The 16,177-nt window shown below is 37.9% G+C and overlaps 1 protein-coding gene across 1 annotated transcript in view; it reads right to left on the bottom strand.

The window, feature by feature from the left end:
* LOC110445869 (DNA-directed RNA polymerase, mitochondrial-like) overlaps positions 1-16,177 on the bottom strand; it is a 76,183-nt gene that overhangs the window by 41,416 nt on the left and 18,590 nt on the right. The window contains exons 7-14 of the mRNA XM_021490696.1: positions 15,098-15,202; positions 13,308-13,457; positions 10,812-10,902; positions 10,538-10,614; positions 7,306-7,440; positions 4,285-4,401; positions 4,019-4,060; positions 641-720 (exon numbers count right to left, since the gene is read on the bottom strand). Coding sequence (XP_021346371.1) covers positions 641-720; positions 4,019-4,060; positions 4,285-4,401; positions 7,306-7,440; positions 10,538-10,614; positions 10,812-10,902; positions 13,308-13,457; positions 15,098-15,202 — 797 coding nt within the window. The remainder of the gene's footprint in view (positions 1-640; positions 721-4,018; positions 4,061-4,284; positions 4,402-7,305; positions 7,441-10,537; positions 10,615-10,811; positions 10,903-13,307; positions 13,458-15,097; positions 15,203-16,177) is intronic.

Genomic DNA, 16,177 nt, shown 5'->3' with positions numbered 1-16,177 from the left:
GTATCTCAGACTACAACACATCTCAGACTACAACACATCTCAGACTACAATATATCTCAGACTACAACACATCTCAGACTGCACGATATCTCAGACTACAACGTATCTCAGACTACAACACGTCTCAGACTACAATATATCTCAGACTATAACACATCTCAGACTACAACACATGTCAGACTGCACTATATCTCAGACTACAACGTATATCAGACTACAACATATCTCAGACTACAACGTATCTCAGACCACTGTACTTATATTTCACATCACATGTGAGGAAGGAGAGAACCAGAATACCAGAAATAAATACATAATCAAAATATACACAGCTAACATTAAATGCATTGAAAAATTATATACCTCTGCCAAATCCTATTGTTCCAGTCTCACAATGACAATATAAGTACAATGAAGGGCAGATACTGTCCATTGGAAACTTTTTGCCCAGTCAAACTGCTGTCCTTAACCGATGAAATCCATATTCACCCAATGTTGATTTTGCCCTTCATATTTAATAATGATGTATATTATACTGTATACAAATGTTCACCGTAATAAAAAATCCACGCTCATTATTGGGGGTAGGGGGAGGGAGGTGGAAATTACCAAAATACAGTACACATGCGTCCCCTTTTACCTGACTGTTTTGTTGTCCTCCTTCTTGGATACATGGACGGTCAATACCTTCATAATAAGCTCCTGGACGCGATACCCAACCTTTAATGAAAAATACGTTCTTAATTGTCTATCACTTATCAAATATTTCATATATATACAAGCAGGTTTCTCAATTTATAAATGTACCATTAGTTTTACAAAGATCACAAATTAAATTTATCAGAAATTAAGGATGTATGCTACCCAACACATTATACACAATTTTTGTAAGAGTAATCTCCCTTACTGTTTATTTTTGTTATCTGATAATAGATAGACCTCACACAGCAGCCATTGGTTTAAACAATATTTTATTTACAAATATGCAGTACATAATATAAAATTTTAAATAATGTGATGTTAGGGATCTGGCAACAAGAGTAGGCTCTTATATTAAGCAAAAGTAAAAAGTTAAGTAAAAACAAAAATATGTACCAAAACAACTGAGTATCAAAACATCTATACCCAAAATTGACAAGTTGATTGATTTGAAATCACATTCATTGATGCTGAAATCTTTTAAATAACTCCACTGAGAAGTAACCAGATTTCCAGATCAATTTCTTCTGCACAAGTAAGAAATCACAGTAAATTTCAGAATTAGAATTAGAAATTAAAAATCAGTGTTTCCGATGGGGTCAAGAATATTAGGGTCATTTATCGTCCTTATGTCAGATGTGTTGCCTCAGATAAGACAGGTAAATATTATGTGTCCCATAGAGTGTCAGATAAGACAGGTAAAATGTACATGTCCCACAGGGTGTCAGATAAGACAGGTAAAATGTATGTGTCCCACAGGGTGTCAGATAAGACAGGTAAAACTTATGTTTTGTTGTCCCACAGGGTGTCAGATAAGACAGGTAAATATGATGTGTTGCATCCCACAGGGTGTCAGATAAGACAGGTAAATCTGATGGGTCCCATAGGGTGTCAGATAAGACAGGTAAATCTGATGTGTAAGTGTCCCACAGGGTGTCAGATAAGACGGGTAAATCTGATGTGTTAGTGTCCCACAGGGTGTCAGATGAGACAGGTAAATCTGATGTGTAAGTGTCCCACAGGGTGTCAGATAAGACGGGTAAATCTGATGTGTTAGTGTCCCACAGGGTGTCAGATAAGACAGGTAAATCTGATGTGTTGTGTCCCACAGGGTGTCAGATACGACAGGTAAATTGTATGTGTCCCACAGGGTGTCAGATAAGACAGGTAAATTGTATGTGTTCCACAGTGTGTCAGATAAGACAGGTAAATCTGATGTGTAAGTGTCCCACAGGGTGTCAGATAATATGGGTAAATCTGATGTGTTAGTGTCCCACAGGGTGTCAGATAAGACAGGTAAATTGTATGTGTTCCAGTGTGTCAGATAAGACAGGGAAATCCGATGTGTTAGTGTCCCACAGGGTGTCAGATATGATGGATAAATCTGATGTGATGTGTCCCACAGGGTGTCAGATTAGACGGGTAAATCTGATGTGTTGTGTCCCACAGGGTGTAAGATAAGACAGGTAAATCATATGTGTTCCACAGGGTGTCAGATAAGACAGGTAAATCTGATGTGTTGTGTCCCACAGGGTGTCAGATAAGACAGGTAAATCATGTGTTCCACAGTGTGTCAGATAAGACAGGTAAATCTGATGTGTTAGTGTCCCACAGGGTGTCAGATAAGATGGGTAAATCTGATGTGATGTGTCCCACAGGGTGTCAGATAAGACAGGTAAATCTTATGTGTCCCACAGTGTGTCAGATAAGACGGGTAAATCTGATGTGTTGTGTCCCACAGGGTGTCAGATAAGACAGGTAAATCTTATGTGTCCCACAGTGTGTCAGATAAGATGGGTTAATCTGATGTGTTGTGTCCCACAGGGTGAAAGATAAGACAGGTAAATCTTATGTATTAGTATCCCACGGGTGTCAGATGACACAGGTAAATCTTATGTGTCCCACAGGGTGTCAGATGAGACAGGAAAATCTGATGTGTTAGTGTCCCACAGGGTGTCAGATAAAACAGGTAAATCTTATGTATTAGTATCACAGGGTGTCAGATGACACAGGTAAATCTTATGTGTCCCACAGGGTGTCAGATAAGACAGGTAAATATTATGTGTCCCACAGGGTGTCAGATGAGACAGGTAAATCTGATGTGTTAGTGTCCCACAGGGTGTCAGATAAGACAGGTAAATCTTATGTATTAGTATCACACAGGGTGTCAGATGACATGGGTAAATGTTATAATGTGTCCCATAGGGTGTCAGATAAGACGGGTAAATCTGATGTTTTGTTGTGTCCCACAGGATGTCAGATAAGACAGGTAAATCTTAAGTGTCCCACAGGGTGTCAGATAAGACAGGTAAATCTGAGGTGTCCCACAGTGTGTCAGATGAGACAGGTAAATCATATGTTTTGTGTCCCACAGGGTGTCAAATAAGGCAGGTAAATCTGATGTATTTGTATCCCACAGGGTGTCAGATAAGACATTTGTAATAAACAGTAAGATATTCAAAAGAGTACACAACCATAGGCCTTGAAAGAGTACACAACCAAAGGCCTTTAAAGAGTATACAACCACAGGCCTTTAAAGAGTTCACAACCACAGGCCTTTAAAAGAGTACACAACCACAGGCCTTTAAAGAGTAAACAACCACAGGTCTTCAACCACAGGCCTTTAAAGAGTTCACAACCACAGGCCTTTAAAGAGTACACAACCACAGGCCTTTAAAGAGTTCACAACCACAGGCCTTTAAAGAGTACACAACCACAGGCCTTTAAAGAGTTCACAACCACAGGCCTTTAAAGAGTACACAACCACAGGCCTTCAACCACAGGCCTTTAAAGAGTACACAACCACAGGCCTTTAAAGAGTACACAACCACAGGCCTTCAACCACAGGCCTTTAAAGAGTACACAACCACAGGCCTTTAAAGAGTTCACAACCACAGGCCTTTAAAGAGTACACAACCACAGGCCTTCAACCACAGGCCTTTGAAGAGTACACAACCACAGGACTTTAAAGAGTACACAACCACAGGCCTTCAACCACAGGCCTTTAAAGAGTACACAACCACAAGCCTTTAAAGAGTACACAACCACAGGCCTTCAACCACAGGCCTTTAAAGAGTTCACAACCACAGGCCTTTAAAGAGTACACAACCACAGGACTTTAAAGAGTACACAACCACAGGCCTTTAAAGAGTACACAACCACAGGACTTTAAAGAGTACACAACCACAGGCCTTTGTTCTGACACACTTACGTTCTTTCTATTAAGACAAGTTTTATGTGAAAGGCAGCATGTGATTGGTTCATTAACAGTGCTGGACATCCAAACTTTAATTTCCAAACAATCAATGTCCATACTTACCCAAAGCTGTGTTTCCTTCGACCAGAGTCTGTGTTGAACACCCTGTTAATATGAAAATATTTTAACATCAGTGATCGCTCAAATTGAAAAAAAAAAAAAAAGAGGCACCTGGAGACTTTAAAATCATGGTATCTGATAAAAACAGACCCTGCCATGGATCCAATTGAATAGGAGAAATCAAGTATTGTCTAATGTTGATACATTGTGGGTGTAATATATTGTGAACAAGTTTTTAGCACTTGAAGAGAGAGTAAGGTCCTACTTACCAGAGTGGGTCCCTCCATATGCTTGTTACAGATAGCCTCCCAAATCTCACGGTGGTTCCCATCCATGTGACTTTCACTCAGTAGAGTGTTAGCATACTCCTTATATACTACACCAACCTGGGGAAGATTAAATCAAATAATGAAATACTTGTGAAAAAAACTATTTCAAGAACATAAAAAAATAATCAAAATTTAAATTATTTAAAAACTAGCAAAATTTAAGGATTAACATGTATTTCTGAAAGTTCTATGGCTTTCACCATCCAGGCATGTACTCGATAAAATATTTTTCATTTCACAAGGAGTATATTTTTTTGTATTTTTTGTATTTAATGTAATTCTTTGTTTTGTTGATGTAAATATTCAATAGTTTTAGTCTTTTAACACAAGCTCTTGTGAAATACCGGTAAACACTATCTTCGGACTCTCCTTGGATAGGTCCGACACAAGATACCCTGACACTGTGAGTCAGGTCCAGGCCCATCAAAGAGTCTAAACCTATAGGCTGACTGGGCAAATTAAACATTCTTGGTCTAATGACTGACCAGGGCTGTAAATGCTCTCAATTTAAAGACTGAATAGGGCTAACCATTTTAGATCAAAGGACTGACAAGGGCCTCCATAGATCTGAGGACTAATTAGTGCTGATTATTTCAGATCAAAGGACTGACCAGCGTAAGGGCCTCCGTAGATCAAAGTAGTGACTAGGGCTGATCACTTAAATCTAAGGGATAACTTTGGCTAGCAATGCATGCAAGTGCTCTTAATCTTAGGACTGAGAAAGACTTACGTTGGCTGACAATTCTAGAATAAAGGACTAATTAAAGCTGTCAAAGGGCTGATTAGGCTGTACACTCCATAGATCTAAGGACTGATTAAGGCTGTTCACTCCATAGATCTAAGGACTGATTAAGGCTGTACACTCCATAGCTCTAAGGACTGATTCAGGCTGTACATTCCATAGATCTAAGGACTGATTAAGGCTGTACACTCCATAGATCTAAGGACTGATTAAGGCTGTACATTCCATAGATATAAGGACTGACTGGGGCTGAACACTCTATAGATATAAGGACTGACTGGGGCTGAACATTCCATAGATCTAAGGACTGACTGGGGCTGAACACTCTATAGATATAAGGACTGACTGGGGCTGAACACTCTATAGATCTAAGGACTGACTGATGCTGAACATTCCATAGATATAAGGACTGACTGGGTCTGAACACTCTATAGATATAAGGACTGGCAGGGGCTGATCACTCTATAGATATAAGGACTGGCAGGGGCTGAACATTCCATAGATATAAGGACTGACTGGGGCTGAACACTCTATAGATCTAAGGACTGACTGGGGCTGAACACTCTATAGATATAAGGACTGACTGGTGCTGACCACTCTATAGATCTAAGGACTGACTGGGGCTGAACACTCTATAGATATAAGGACTGACTGGTGCTGACCACTCTATAGATCTAAGGACTGGCAGTGGCTGACCACTCTGTAGATCTAAGGACTGGCTGATGCTGAACACGCTATAGATATAAGGACTGACTGGTGCTGACCACTCTATAGATCTAAGGACTGGCAGTGGCTGACCACTCTGTAGATCTAAGGACTGGCTGATGCTGAACACGCTATAGATATAAGGACTGACTGGTGCTGACCACTCTATAGATCTAAGGACTGGCTGATGCTGAACACTCTATAGATATAAGGACTGACTGGTGCTGACCACTCTATAGATCTAAGGACTGGCAGGGGCTGACCACTCTGTAGATCTAAGGACTGGCTGATGCTGAACACTCTATAGATCTAAGGACTGACTGGGGCTGACCACTATATCGATCTAAGGACTGGCAGGGGCTGACCACTCTGTAGATCTAAGGACTGGCTGATGCTGAACACTCTATAGATCTAAGGACTGACTGGTGCTGAACACTCTATAGATCTGAGGACTGGCTAGGGCTGACCACTCTAGATCTGAGGACTGGCTAGGACCTACCACTCTAGATATAAGGACTGATTACGGCTGACCACTCTAGATCTGAGGACTGGCTAGGGCTGACCACTCTAGATCTAAGGACTGATTAGGGCTGACCACTCTAGATCTAAGGACTGTATTGGGCTGTCAAGTGCTCTAGATCTAGAGACTTTCTGGGGCTGTGAAAGGCTTTAGATCTAGAGACTTTCTGGGGCTGTGAAGTGCTCTAGATCTAGAGACTTTCTGGGGCTGTGAAGTGCTCTAGATCTAGAGACTTTCTGGGGCTGTGAAGTGCTCTAGATCTTGAGACTTTCTGGGGCTGTGAAGTGCTCTAGATCTAGAGACTTTCTGGGGCTGTGAAGTGCTCTAGATCTAGAGACTTTCTGGGGCTGCGAAAGGCTTTAGATCAAGAGGCTGATACGGGCTAATCACTCTAGGTCTAAGAAATTTCCAGAGCTGGTATTCTATTGGGAATGTTACGGATTGTTCTTAACACACTAAGAGAGATGCAACATTTAAAGTTGCGATTATATGTACAGTCAAATCAATCAAACTTAATATGTCATGTATGGCTGGATCAGCTGGTCCTGTAGTACAAGCAATGTGCATGTGTATTGCATGTTCAACAATACCCTGGGTATGATATTTTTCAAACACTTTTGAATATTAAGTTATATAAATTCCATCGCAATGTACAAACGCATGTTGATTTTATCTATTCCATCATTTCAAAATATATCTAAAGTGCTTTTGTGTTGACCTCAGTACCTTACATGTAATGTGACCTAGATATGAATCCAGTTATCTAAATTAGGCTGATTTGATACGCACATGAATGCATGTGCCCTCACTTGTCATAACAAACTCACTTACGACAAGTCACACATAGCTCATCTCTTTACATCCGCAATACTATTCAGAAGAGCATCATATGTGTTTGTCTATTAACAAAGAAAAAAGGATTACTAACCAGTGGAAAGGTTACATTCCCTACATGGTCAATTGTAAGCATTATCAAGAACTAAGAGTTAAGTACCTTCTCTACGATTCCATATTTCTCCCTGTAGAAATACTGGGTTTTCTGCATTAATCGTTTGCCTATAGTCCTTGCTAACTGTCTGGGTGTCCATTGACATGTATGGAGAGAATCTCGCAACAGCAGTTCAACTATCTGAAATTTTATAAAAAAAACGATAAGGCTGATAAGTACTACTTGTATAATGGCCTAAACAATTAGACATACATAATTTAGTTTGTGCTACTATTATAATGACCTAATCAATTAGAGTAGTTAGTTCTACTAATATAATGACCTAATCAATTAGAGTAGTTAGTGCTACTAATATAATGGTCAAATCAATAAGAAATAGTTAGTTCTACTAATATAATGACCTAATCAATAAGAGTAGTTAGTGCTACTAATATAATGGTCTAATCAATTAGAAATAGAAAGTGCTACTAATATGATGGTCTAATCAATTAGAAATAGTAAGTGCTACTAATATAATAGTCTAATCAATAAGAAATAGTAAGTGCTACTAATATAATGGTCTAATCAATTAGAAATAGTAAGTGCTACTAATATAATAGTCTAATCAATAAGAAATAGTAAGTGCTACTAATATAATGGTCTAATCAATTAGAAATAGTAAGTGCTACTAATATAATAGTCTAATCAATAAGAAATAGTAAGTGCTACTAATATAATGGTCTAATCAATTAGAAATAGTAAGTGCTACTAATATAATAGTCTAATCAATAAGAAATAGTAAGTGCTACTAATATAATGGTCTAATCAATTAGAAATAGTAAGTGCTACTAATATAATAGTCTAATCAATAAGAAATAGTAAGTGCTACTAATATAATGGTCTAATCAATTAGAAATAGAAAGTGCTACTAATATAATGGTCTAATCAATAAGAAATAGTAAGTGCTACTAATATAATGGTCTAATCAATTAGAAATAGTAAGTGCTACTAATATAATAGTCTAATCAATAAGAAATAGTAAGTGCTACTAATATAATGGTCTAATCAATTAGAATAGTTAGTGCTACTAATATAATGGTCTAATCAATTAGAAATAGAAAGTGCTACTAATATAATGGTCTAATCAATTAGAAATAGTAAGTGCTACTAATATAATAGTCTAATCAATAAGAAATAGTAAGTGCTACTAATATAATGGTCTAATCAATTAGAAATAGAAAGTGCTACTAATATGATGGTCTAATCAATTAGAAATAGTAAGTGCTACTAATATAATAGTCTAATCAATAAGAAATAGTAAGTGCTACTAATATAATGGTCTAATCAATTAGAAATAGTAAGTGCTACTAATATAATAGTCTAATCAATTAGAAATAGAAAGTGCTACTAATATAATGGTCTAATCAATTCGAGTAGTTAGTGCTACTAATATAATGGTCTAATCAATTAGAGTAGTTAGTGCTACTAATATAATGGTCTAATCAATTAGAAACAGAAAGTGCTACTAATATAATGGTCTAATGAATTAGAGTAGTTAGTGCTACTAATATAATGGTCTAATCAATTAGAGTAGTAAGTGCTACTAATATAATGATCTAATCAATTGGAGTAGTTAGTGCTACTAATATAATGACCTTATCAATTAGAGTAGTTAGCGCTACTAATTTAATTGTCTAATCAATTAGAAATAGTAAGTGCTACTAATATAATGGTCTAATCAATTGGAGTAGTTAGTGCTACTAATATAATGGTCTAATCAATTAAGAGTAGTTAATATAAATATGGCTTGATCTTAAAAATGTCTCCGCAATGGTAGACTTATTCACATCCTGCCACATCAAAAAGCATCAGAATAGTTCTTTTGATAAGTTTCTTCTCACAAAAGGGCAAAATTCCATACTTTATCCACATCCACATTATATAAGGGTTCTGTATACGTAGTATTTACTATCATTAAAATTGGTGCAGTGCTTTAGAAGAAGTGCAAACAATGTTTTAAAAATAATGAGACATGCATAACTCCATAATCAGGGAAGGCTACTCTTATTCTGGATGCTCTCTATGCAAGGCTTTTGTGTACAAAACATCATTCAAACCAGAGAAGAGGCACATAAGTCTAGTGGTAGGACGCCGGGCTCGTGACTGAAGTGTTGCGGGTTCCAGTCACGGCATGGCACTGTGTTGTATCTTTGAGTAAGATACTTTACTCCGCGTGTTCCAGTCTACTCAGCAGTAATTGAGTACGTGGTTGGGCAGTGCTAGAATTGTAGAATGCTAGCTGTGAGCGCCGAAATGTCAGCACTGGCTGTTTGCTCCCTAGGGAGTTGAGAAAGATATTGGCTGATTGGAAAGGCCCTATAACCAGGATAATAATTTGTGAACCGCTTTGAGACAACCTATGAACTAGATTGTGATAAAGTGGTATACAAGAACCTCGAATTAATATTATTATTATTATCAACTCAAACATGTACTTCATTCTTATCCTCTCATTATGTGTACAATTAATGTGTTGTGTACTTAAGAATAATGCCTACACATTTTTCAAACAAAGGGGCATAAATAGAGTAATATCCTTTTGATGAAGGTACTCTATGTTTAAAAGTATCATTCAAATGGAATTAATACATAAAAAAGTAGTGTGAACAACGTTTTAAAACAAATGGACGTAATTCCATTCAATTTACCTACATACTTAATTTACAGCCTTTTAGTATCAGCATTATGGCTACCAAGTATCTTTCAAATCGACGAAATTTTTGGGAAGGAGAAGGGCTAACAACATTATTTAAGAGCCAAAATTATAGACCAAAGGGATCCTTCAAATTTTATTAGATCTGTCGAGTACTTCTTGAGAAATAGCAATAAAAACAAGAATTCCACAGCATTTTAAATATGGAAAATGTTTATTTAATTGTTAAACTTTCAAATGTCAAATTAACTAGTTTAAAATAATGGAAAGTTTAAATAACTTTTTTACAATTAAGATATTTACTGTAGAAAACAAGTACAGCACTAATTGTAATGAAGACCATTACAAAAGTCCCTATCATTATCCCCACAGTCACATACATGTACAACACAGACAAGGGAAAAAAGGTGATTTGAACAACCCACGATGATGTTGCACTAAAAATCTGTTAAAAATTAAGTGGCTTGAGTGATGATTCAAAAAGGACGAGGTAAGATATTAACATGAGTAACAATGCATAGCTCCTCCCAACAACTTTCTCAAGACAACATGCATTTGCGAGCCGAGCTGCTCATTGATACCTACCTCCACAATCATGTCTGCAAATTCCTGCTCAGTCACTGCTTCTAGATATCCACTTATCCTACTGGACCTCTGCCTTTCTGTAAACATCATTTATACATTTGGAACAATTTAACCACTGTGACCTAACAACTAGATCACTTTGAAAGTCTTCTAATCTTTTTTGACAATTTTTACAGTAGAGAGAAGGAAACGAGCTGTGATTGCAGAATCAGAATCTGTTATTAAATGATTAATTAATATCTACTCGATGGTCACCGAAAGTTTAACGCCATACCTTTAAAAGTTTGTTTTTCCTCATTGTTCATAAAGGACTGTCGATACAGCAGCGTGAGGCACTTGGTCCAATGTTCTTTCAAGGTGCTAAACTATTAAAATTGAATAACGTGCTTAATACAAAAATAAAATTTATTAATTATAGAACACTCATGAACAAGTGGCCCAATGCCCGGGCCTGCATTAATCTCACACTTGTTATCTTAAAAGTGGACTACAATACAGCTACAGGCAGAAAATCAGTGTTTGATTCATAAGAACATATTAAAAGATTTAAACATATGACGCCTGTGACCTTGAATGTCGAGCAAGGTCATTAGGTTGAAAGTGGGTCAAGGTCTTTCATTTGAACAAACTTGGTAGTCCTTCATCCTAGCATGCTACAGGCCCAATATCAGTACCCTGGGCCTCTTGGTTATTGAGAAGTCGTTTGAAGATTTTAAGACATTTGACCCCTGAGATCTTGAAAGTGGGTCAAGGTCATTCATTTGAACAAACTTGTCAGCCCTTCATCCCAGCATGCTACAGGCCCAATATCAGTACCCTGGGCCTTTTGGTTATTGAGTAGACGTCATTTGAAGATTTTAAGACATTTGACCCCTGTGACCTTGAAAGTTGGTCAAAGTCATTCACTTGGACAAATTTGGTAGCCCTTCATCCCAGCATGCTATAGGCCCAATATCAGTACCCTGTACTTTTTGGTTATTGAGAAGTGGTTTAAATATTTTAAGACATTTGACCCCTGTGACCTTGAAAGTGGGTCAAGGTCATTCATTTGAACAAAATTGGCAACCCTTCATTCTAGCATGCTACTGGCCCAATATCAGTACCCTGAGCGTTTTGGTTATTGAGAAGAAGTTGTTTGAAGATTTTAACATATTTGACTCCTGTGACCTTGAAAGAAGAAACTGTTTGAAGATCTTAAGACATTTGACCCCTGTGACCTGGAAAGTGGGTCAAGGTCATTCATTTGAACAAACTTAGTAGCCCTTCATCCCAGCATGCTACAGGCCCAATATCAGTACCCTTGGCCTTTTGGTTATTGAGAAGAAGTTATTTACAGGTTTTTAACATATTTGACCCCTGTGACCTTAAATATATATCAAGGTCATTTATTTGAACAAACTTGGTAGCCCTTCATCCCTACGACAGAAGAAGGTTTTAAACATATTTGACCCCTGTGACCTTGAATATATATCAAGGTCATTTATTTGAACAAACTTGATAGCCCTTCATCCCTTAATCCCTATGACGGAAGAAGGATTTTAAAGGTTTTACCTCTATTTCCCCTTTTGGCCCCGCCCCTCTGTCCCCAGGGGGGCCACACCCACCATTTATACAAAACTGAGTCCCCTAGGCCTAAGGATGCTCTAGACCAAATTTAGTCGAAGTCTACTTGGCCGTTCAAAGAAAAGTTGACGGACGACAGATGAAGCGGTATGGCATAAGCTCACCATGGTTCTTCGGACCAGGTAAGCTAAAAATACAATTGTATTTTATAAACAATGCTGTATGTTTGGTATCTTTAACCTCAATGAATGCCACAACCATTTAATTGTATAAATTCAAGAGCAACTAAACCCAGCAAACAATAGGCTAAGATCTTACGGTTCCTATATTTACCTGTATTTAGGCTAAGATCTTACGGTACCTATATTTACCTGTATTTAGGCTAAAATCTTACGGTACTTATATTTACCTGTATTTAGGCTAAGATCTTACTGTACCTATATTTACCTGTATTTAGGCTAAGATCTTACTGTACCTATATTTACCTGTATTTAGGCTAAGATCTTACTGTACCTATATTTACCTGTATTTAGGCTAAGATCTTACTGTACCTATATTTACCTGTATTTAGGCTAAGATCTTACTGTACCTATATTTACCTGTATTTAGGCTAAGATCTTACTGTACCTATATTTACCTGTATTTAGGCTAAGATCTTACTGTACCTATATTTACCTGTATTTAGGCTAAGATCTTACTGTACCTATATTTACCTGTATTTAGGCTAAGATCTTACTGTACCTATATTTACCTGTATTTAGGCTAAGATCTTACTGTACCTATATTTACCTGTATTTAGGCTAAGATCTTACGGTACCTATATTTACCTGTATTTAGGCTAAGATCTTACGGTACCTATATTTACCTGTATTTAGGCTAAGATCTTACGGTACCTATATTTACCTGTATTTAGGCTAAGATCTTACGGTACCTATATTTACCTGTATTTAGGCTAAGATCTTACGGTACCTATATTTACCTGTATTTAGGCTAAGATCTTACGGTACCTATATTTACCTGTATTTAGGCTAAGATCTTACGGTACCTATATTTACCTGTATTTAGGCTAAGATCTTACGGTACCTATATTTACCAGTATTTAGGCTAAGATCTTACGGTACCTATATTTACCTGTATTTAGGCTAAGATCTTACGGTACCTATATTTACCTGTATTTAGGCCAATATCTTACGGTACCTATATTTACCTGTGCTTGTTTGGATGTTGTTTCTCCCTTAAGTTTAACCACAGGTGTCAGGGCCACAAACTCATCTTTTTCCAATAAAAATCTTTTCCTCATCTTTTTCATAAGCTTCTTTTTGTTCATTACTTTGTAATTTGGGTTGAAAATTTTAGCCTGCAAATAATAAGATTACTGAAAAAGAAGTCTTTCAAAGACTGAAAGTGTATAAATCTTACAAATTACAGTATAACCTGTCTAAACCAGCCCCTGTCTAATCCAGACCCTTGTCTAAACCAGCTTTGATTTGTGATCCCGGCATATTCCCTATATAATCATAGTAGTTAAACCCTGTATAAACTGGACCCTGTTTATTCCGAAAACCGGCATTGTTTCACAAAAGTTGGCATAGAAATCCATGTAAAACCAACCAGTTTATTCCGGTCCTTAAATTTCTTTCGGCCAGCTACAATCTAAAGCAAACACATTCTAAACAAAAAAGCGCTATCCAATGTCGGGTCGGTCTTCATTTGTATTATTATACTGTATATTTTGTAAATAATCAAACATTGCAACTGATTCATTTCTCTGTTGTTTATGTTGACACACTTGTATACAGATTGAATGCAAAACACTACATTTTTGTATTTTCAAAAAATTACATGACGACCCTGTATAAACCAGACACCTGTGTAAACCGGCCAAAAAGTTTGATCCCGGTGACATCCGGTTTAAACAGGTTGTACTGTATATCAAAATATCCTTTTTTATCATCATTAACAACCGTTCAAGTCGACAGAATGATTTGAATAACCCAAGCCATGCTTTGTTTCCTGAAAACAGCAGCAGAGGTTTCCTAATTGTACTGACAGATTGCTTGAGGGAGGGATGGAAGGATGGTCAGACAGACTGTTGGAAGCATGAACAGATGGCTGGACAGACTGCTTGAGAGATGGATGGAAGGATGGTCAGACAGACTGTTGGAAGGATGAACAGATGGCTGGACAGATTGATTGAGGGAAGGATGGAAGGGTGGTCAGACAGACTGTTGGAAGGATGAACAGATGGCTGGACAGATTGCTTGAGGGAGGGATGGAAGGAGGGTCAGACAGACTGTTGGAAGCATGAACAGATGGCTGGACAGATTGCTTGAGGGAGGGATGGAAGGAGGGTCAGACAGACTGTTGGAAGCATGAACAGATGGCTGGACAGACTGCTTGAGGGATGGATGGAAGGATGGTCAGCCAGACTGTTGGAAGGATGAACAGATGGCTGGACAGATTGCTTGAGGGGGGGATGGAAGGATGGTCAGACAGACTGTTGGAAGGATGAACAGATGGCTGGACAGACTGCTTGAGGGATGGACGGAAGGATGGTCAGACAGACTGTTGGAAGGATGAGCAGATGGCTGGACAGACTGCTTGAGGGATGGATGGAAGGATGGTCAGCCAGACTGTTGGAAGGATGAACAGATGGCTGGACAGATTGCTTGAGGGAGGGATGGAAGGAGGGTCAGACAGACTGTTGGAAGCATGAACAGATGGCTGGACAGATTGCTTGAGGGAGGGATGGAAGGATGGTCAGACAGACTGTTGGAAGCATGAACAGATGGCTGGACAGATTGCTTGAGGGAGGGATGGAAGGAGGGTCAGACAGACTGTTGGAAGCATGAACAGATGGCTGGACAGATTGCTTGAGGGAGGGATGGAAGGATGGTCAGACAGACTGTTGGAAGGATGCTGAAAGAAAGAAGGCCATAATACTCCCTGAAAAAACGATTTAACTGAAACTAATAAATGTTTGCTTGAAATTGGTACCTGTTTCGCTTCAGGTGTGTCCAGATGTGTCAAGAGTGGGTTGTTATAAGGACGTTTCTCAGGACAAGGTCGGGGTTCAAAATTTGTTTTCACGGTTTCTACAGCCTGAAAGAAAACAACATTGTCATTATAATTATGATAACATTTTACACTCACAAACAAACAATGTTATCATTATATTAATAATAATATATTACTCTCTAACGAGCAAGCAAAGTTATCATTATGTTTAGTTATTTCTAATAACATATTCCTCTCTCACATATAATTATTCTCTATTTAATACGATTGATCATTCAGACTTCAGCATAGACACATCCTATTTAGCCTATATTGCATTTTTTTGTCATAACGAGGTCAGTAATTGGTGAGAGCAGTAAAATTATCAGAGTGTTAAGGGAAGATTCCACTACACAGGTTTGTTGTTGAGTGTAGCAAGTGTTTATGTTAACTCTAAATACCCCCTTACCGTTATCTGTAAGGAAAATGTTAACTCAAAATACCCCCTAACCTTTATCTGTAAGGAAAAGGTTACCTCTAAATACCCCCTTACCTTTATCTGTAAGGAAAAGGTTACCTCAAAATACCCCCAATCTTTATCTGTAAGGAAAAGGTTACCTCTAAATACCCCCTAACCTTTATCTGTAAGGAAAAGGTTACCTCTAAATACCCCCTTACCTTTATCTGTAAGGAAAAGGTTACCTCAAAATACCCCCAATCTTTATCTGTAAGGAAAAGGTTACCTCTAAATACCCCCTAACCTTTATCTGTAAGGAAAAGGTTACCTCTAAATACCCCCTTACCTTTATCTGTAAGGAAAAGGTTACCTCAAAATACCCCCAATCTTTATCTGTAAGGAAAAGGTTACCTCTAAATACCCCCTAACCTTTATCTGTAAGGAAAAGGTTACCTCTAAATACCCCCTTACCTTTATCTGTAAGGAAAAGGTTACCTCAAAATACCCCCAATCTTTATCTGTAAGGAAAAGGTTACCTCTAAATACCCCCTAACCTTTATCTGTAAGGAAAAGGTTACCTCTAAATACCCCCTTACCTTTATCTGTAAGGAAAAGGTTACCTC

The sequence above is a fragment of the Mizuhopecten yessoensis genome, unplaced genomic scaffold (genome assembly GCF_002113885.1).
Source record: "Mizuhopecten yessoensis strain PY_sf001 unplaced genomic scaffold, ASM211388v2 scaffold2399, whole genome shotgun sequence".
In the NCBI taxonomy this organism is placed as follows: Eukaryota; Metazoa; Mollusca; class Bivalvia; order Pectinida; family Pectinidae; genus Mizuhopecten; species Mizuhopecten yessoensis.
The sequence above is the reverse complement of the archived record's forward strand: the minus strand, read 5'-3'. Positions and strand labels throughout refer to the sequence as shown.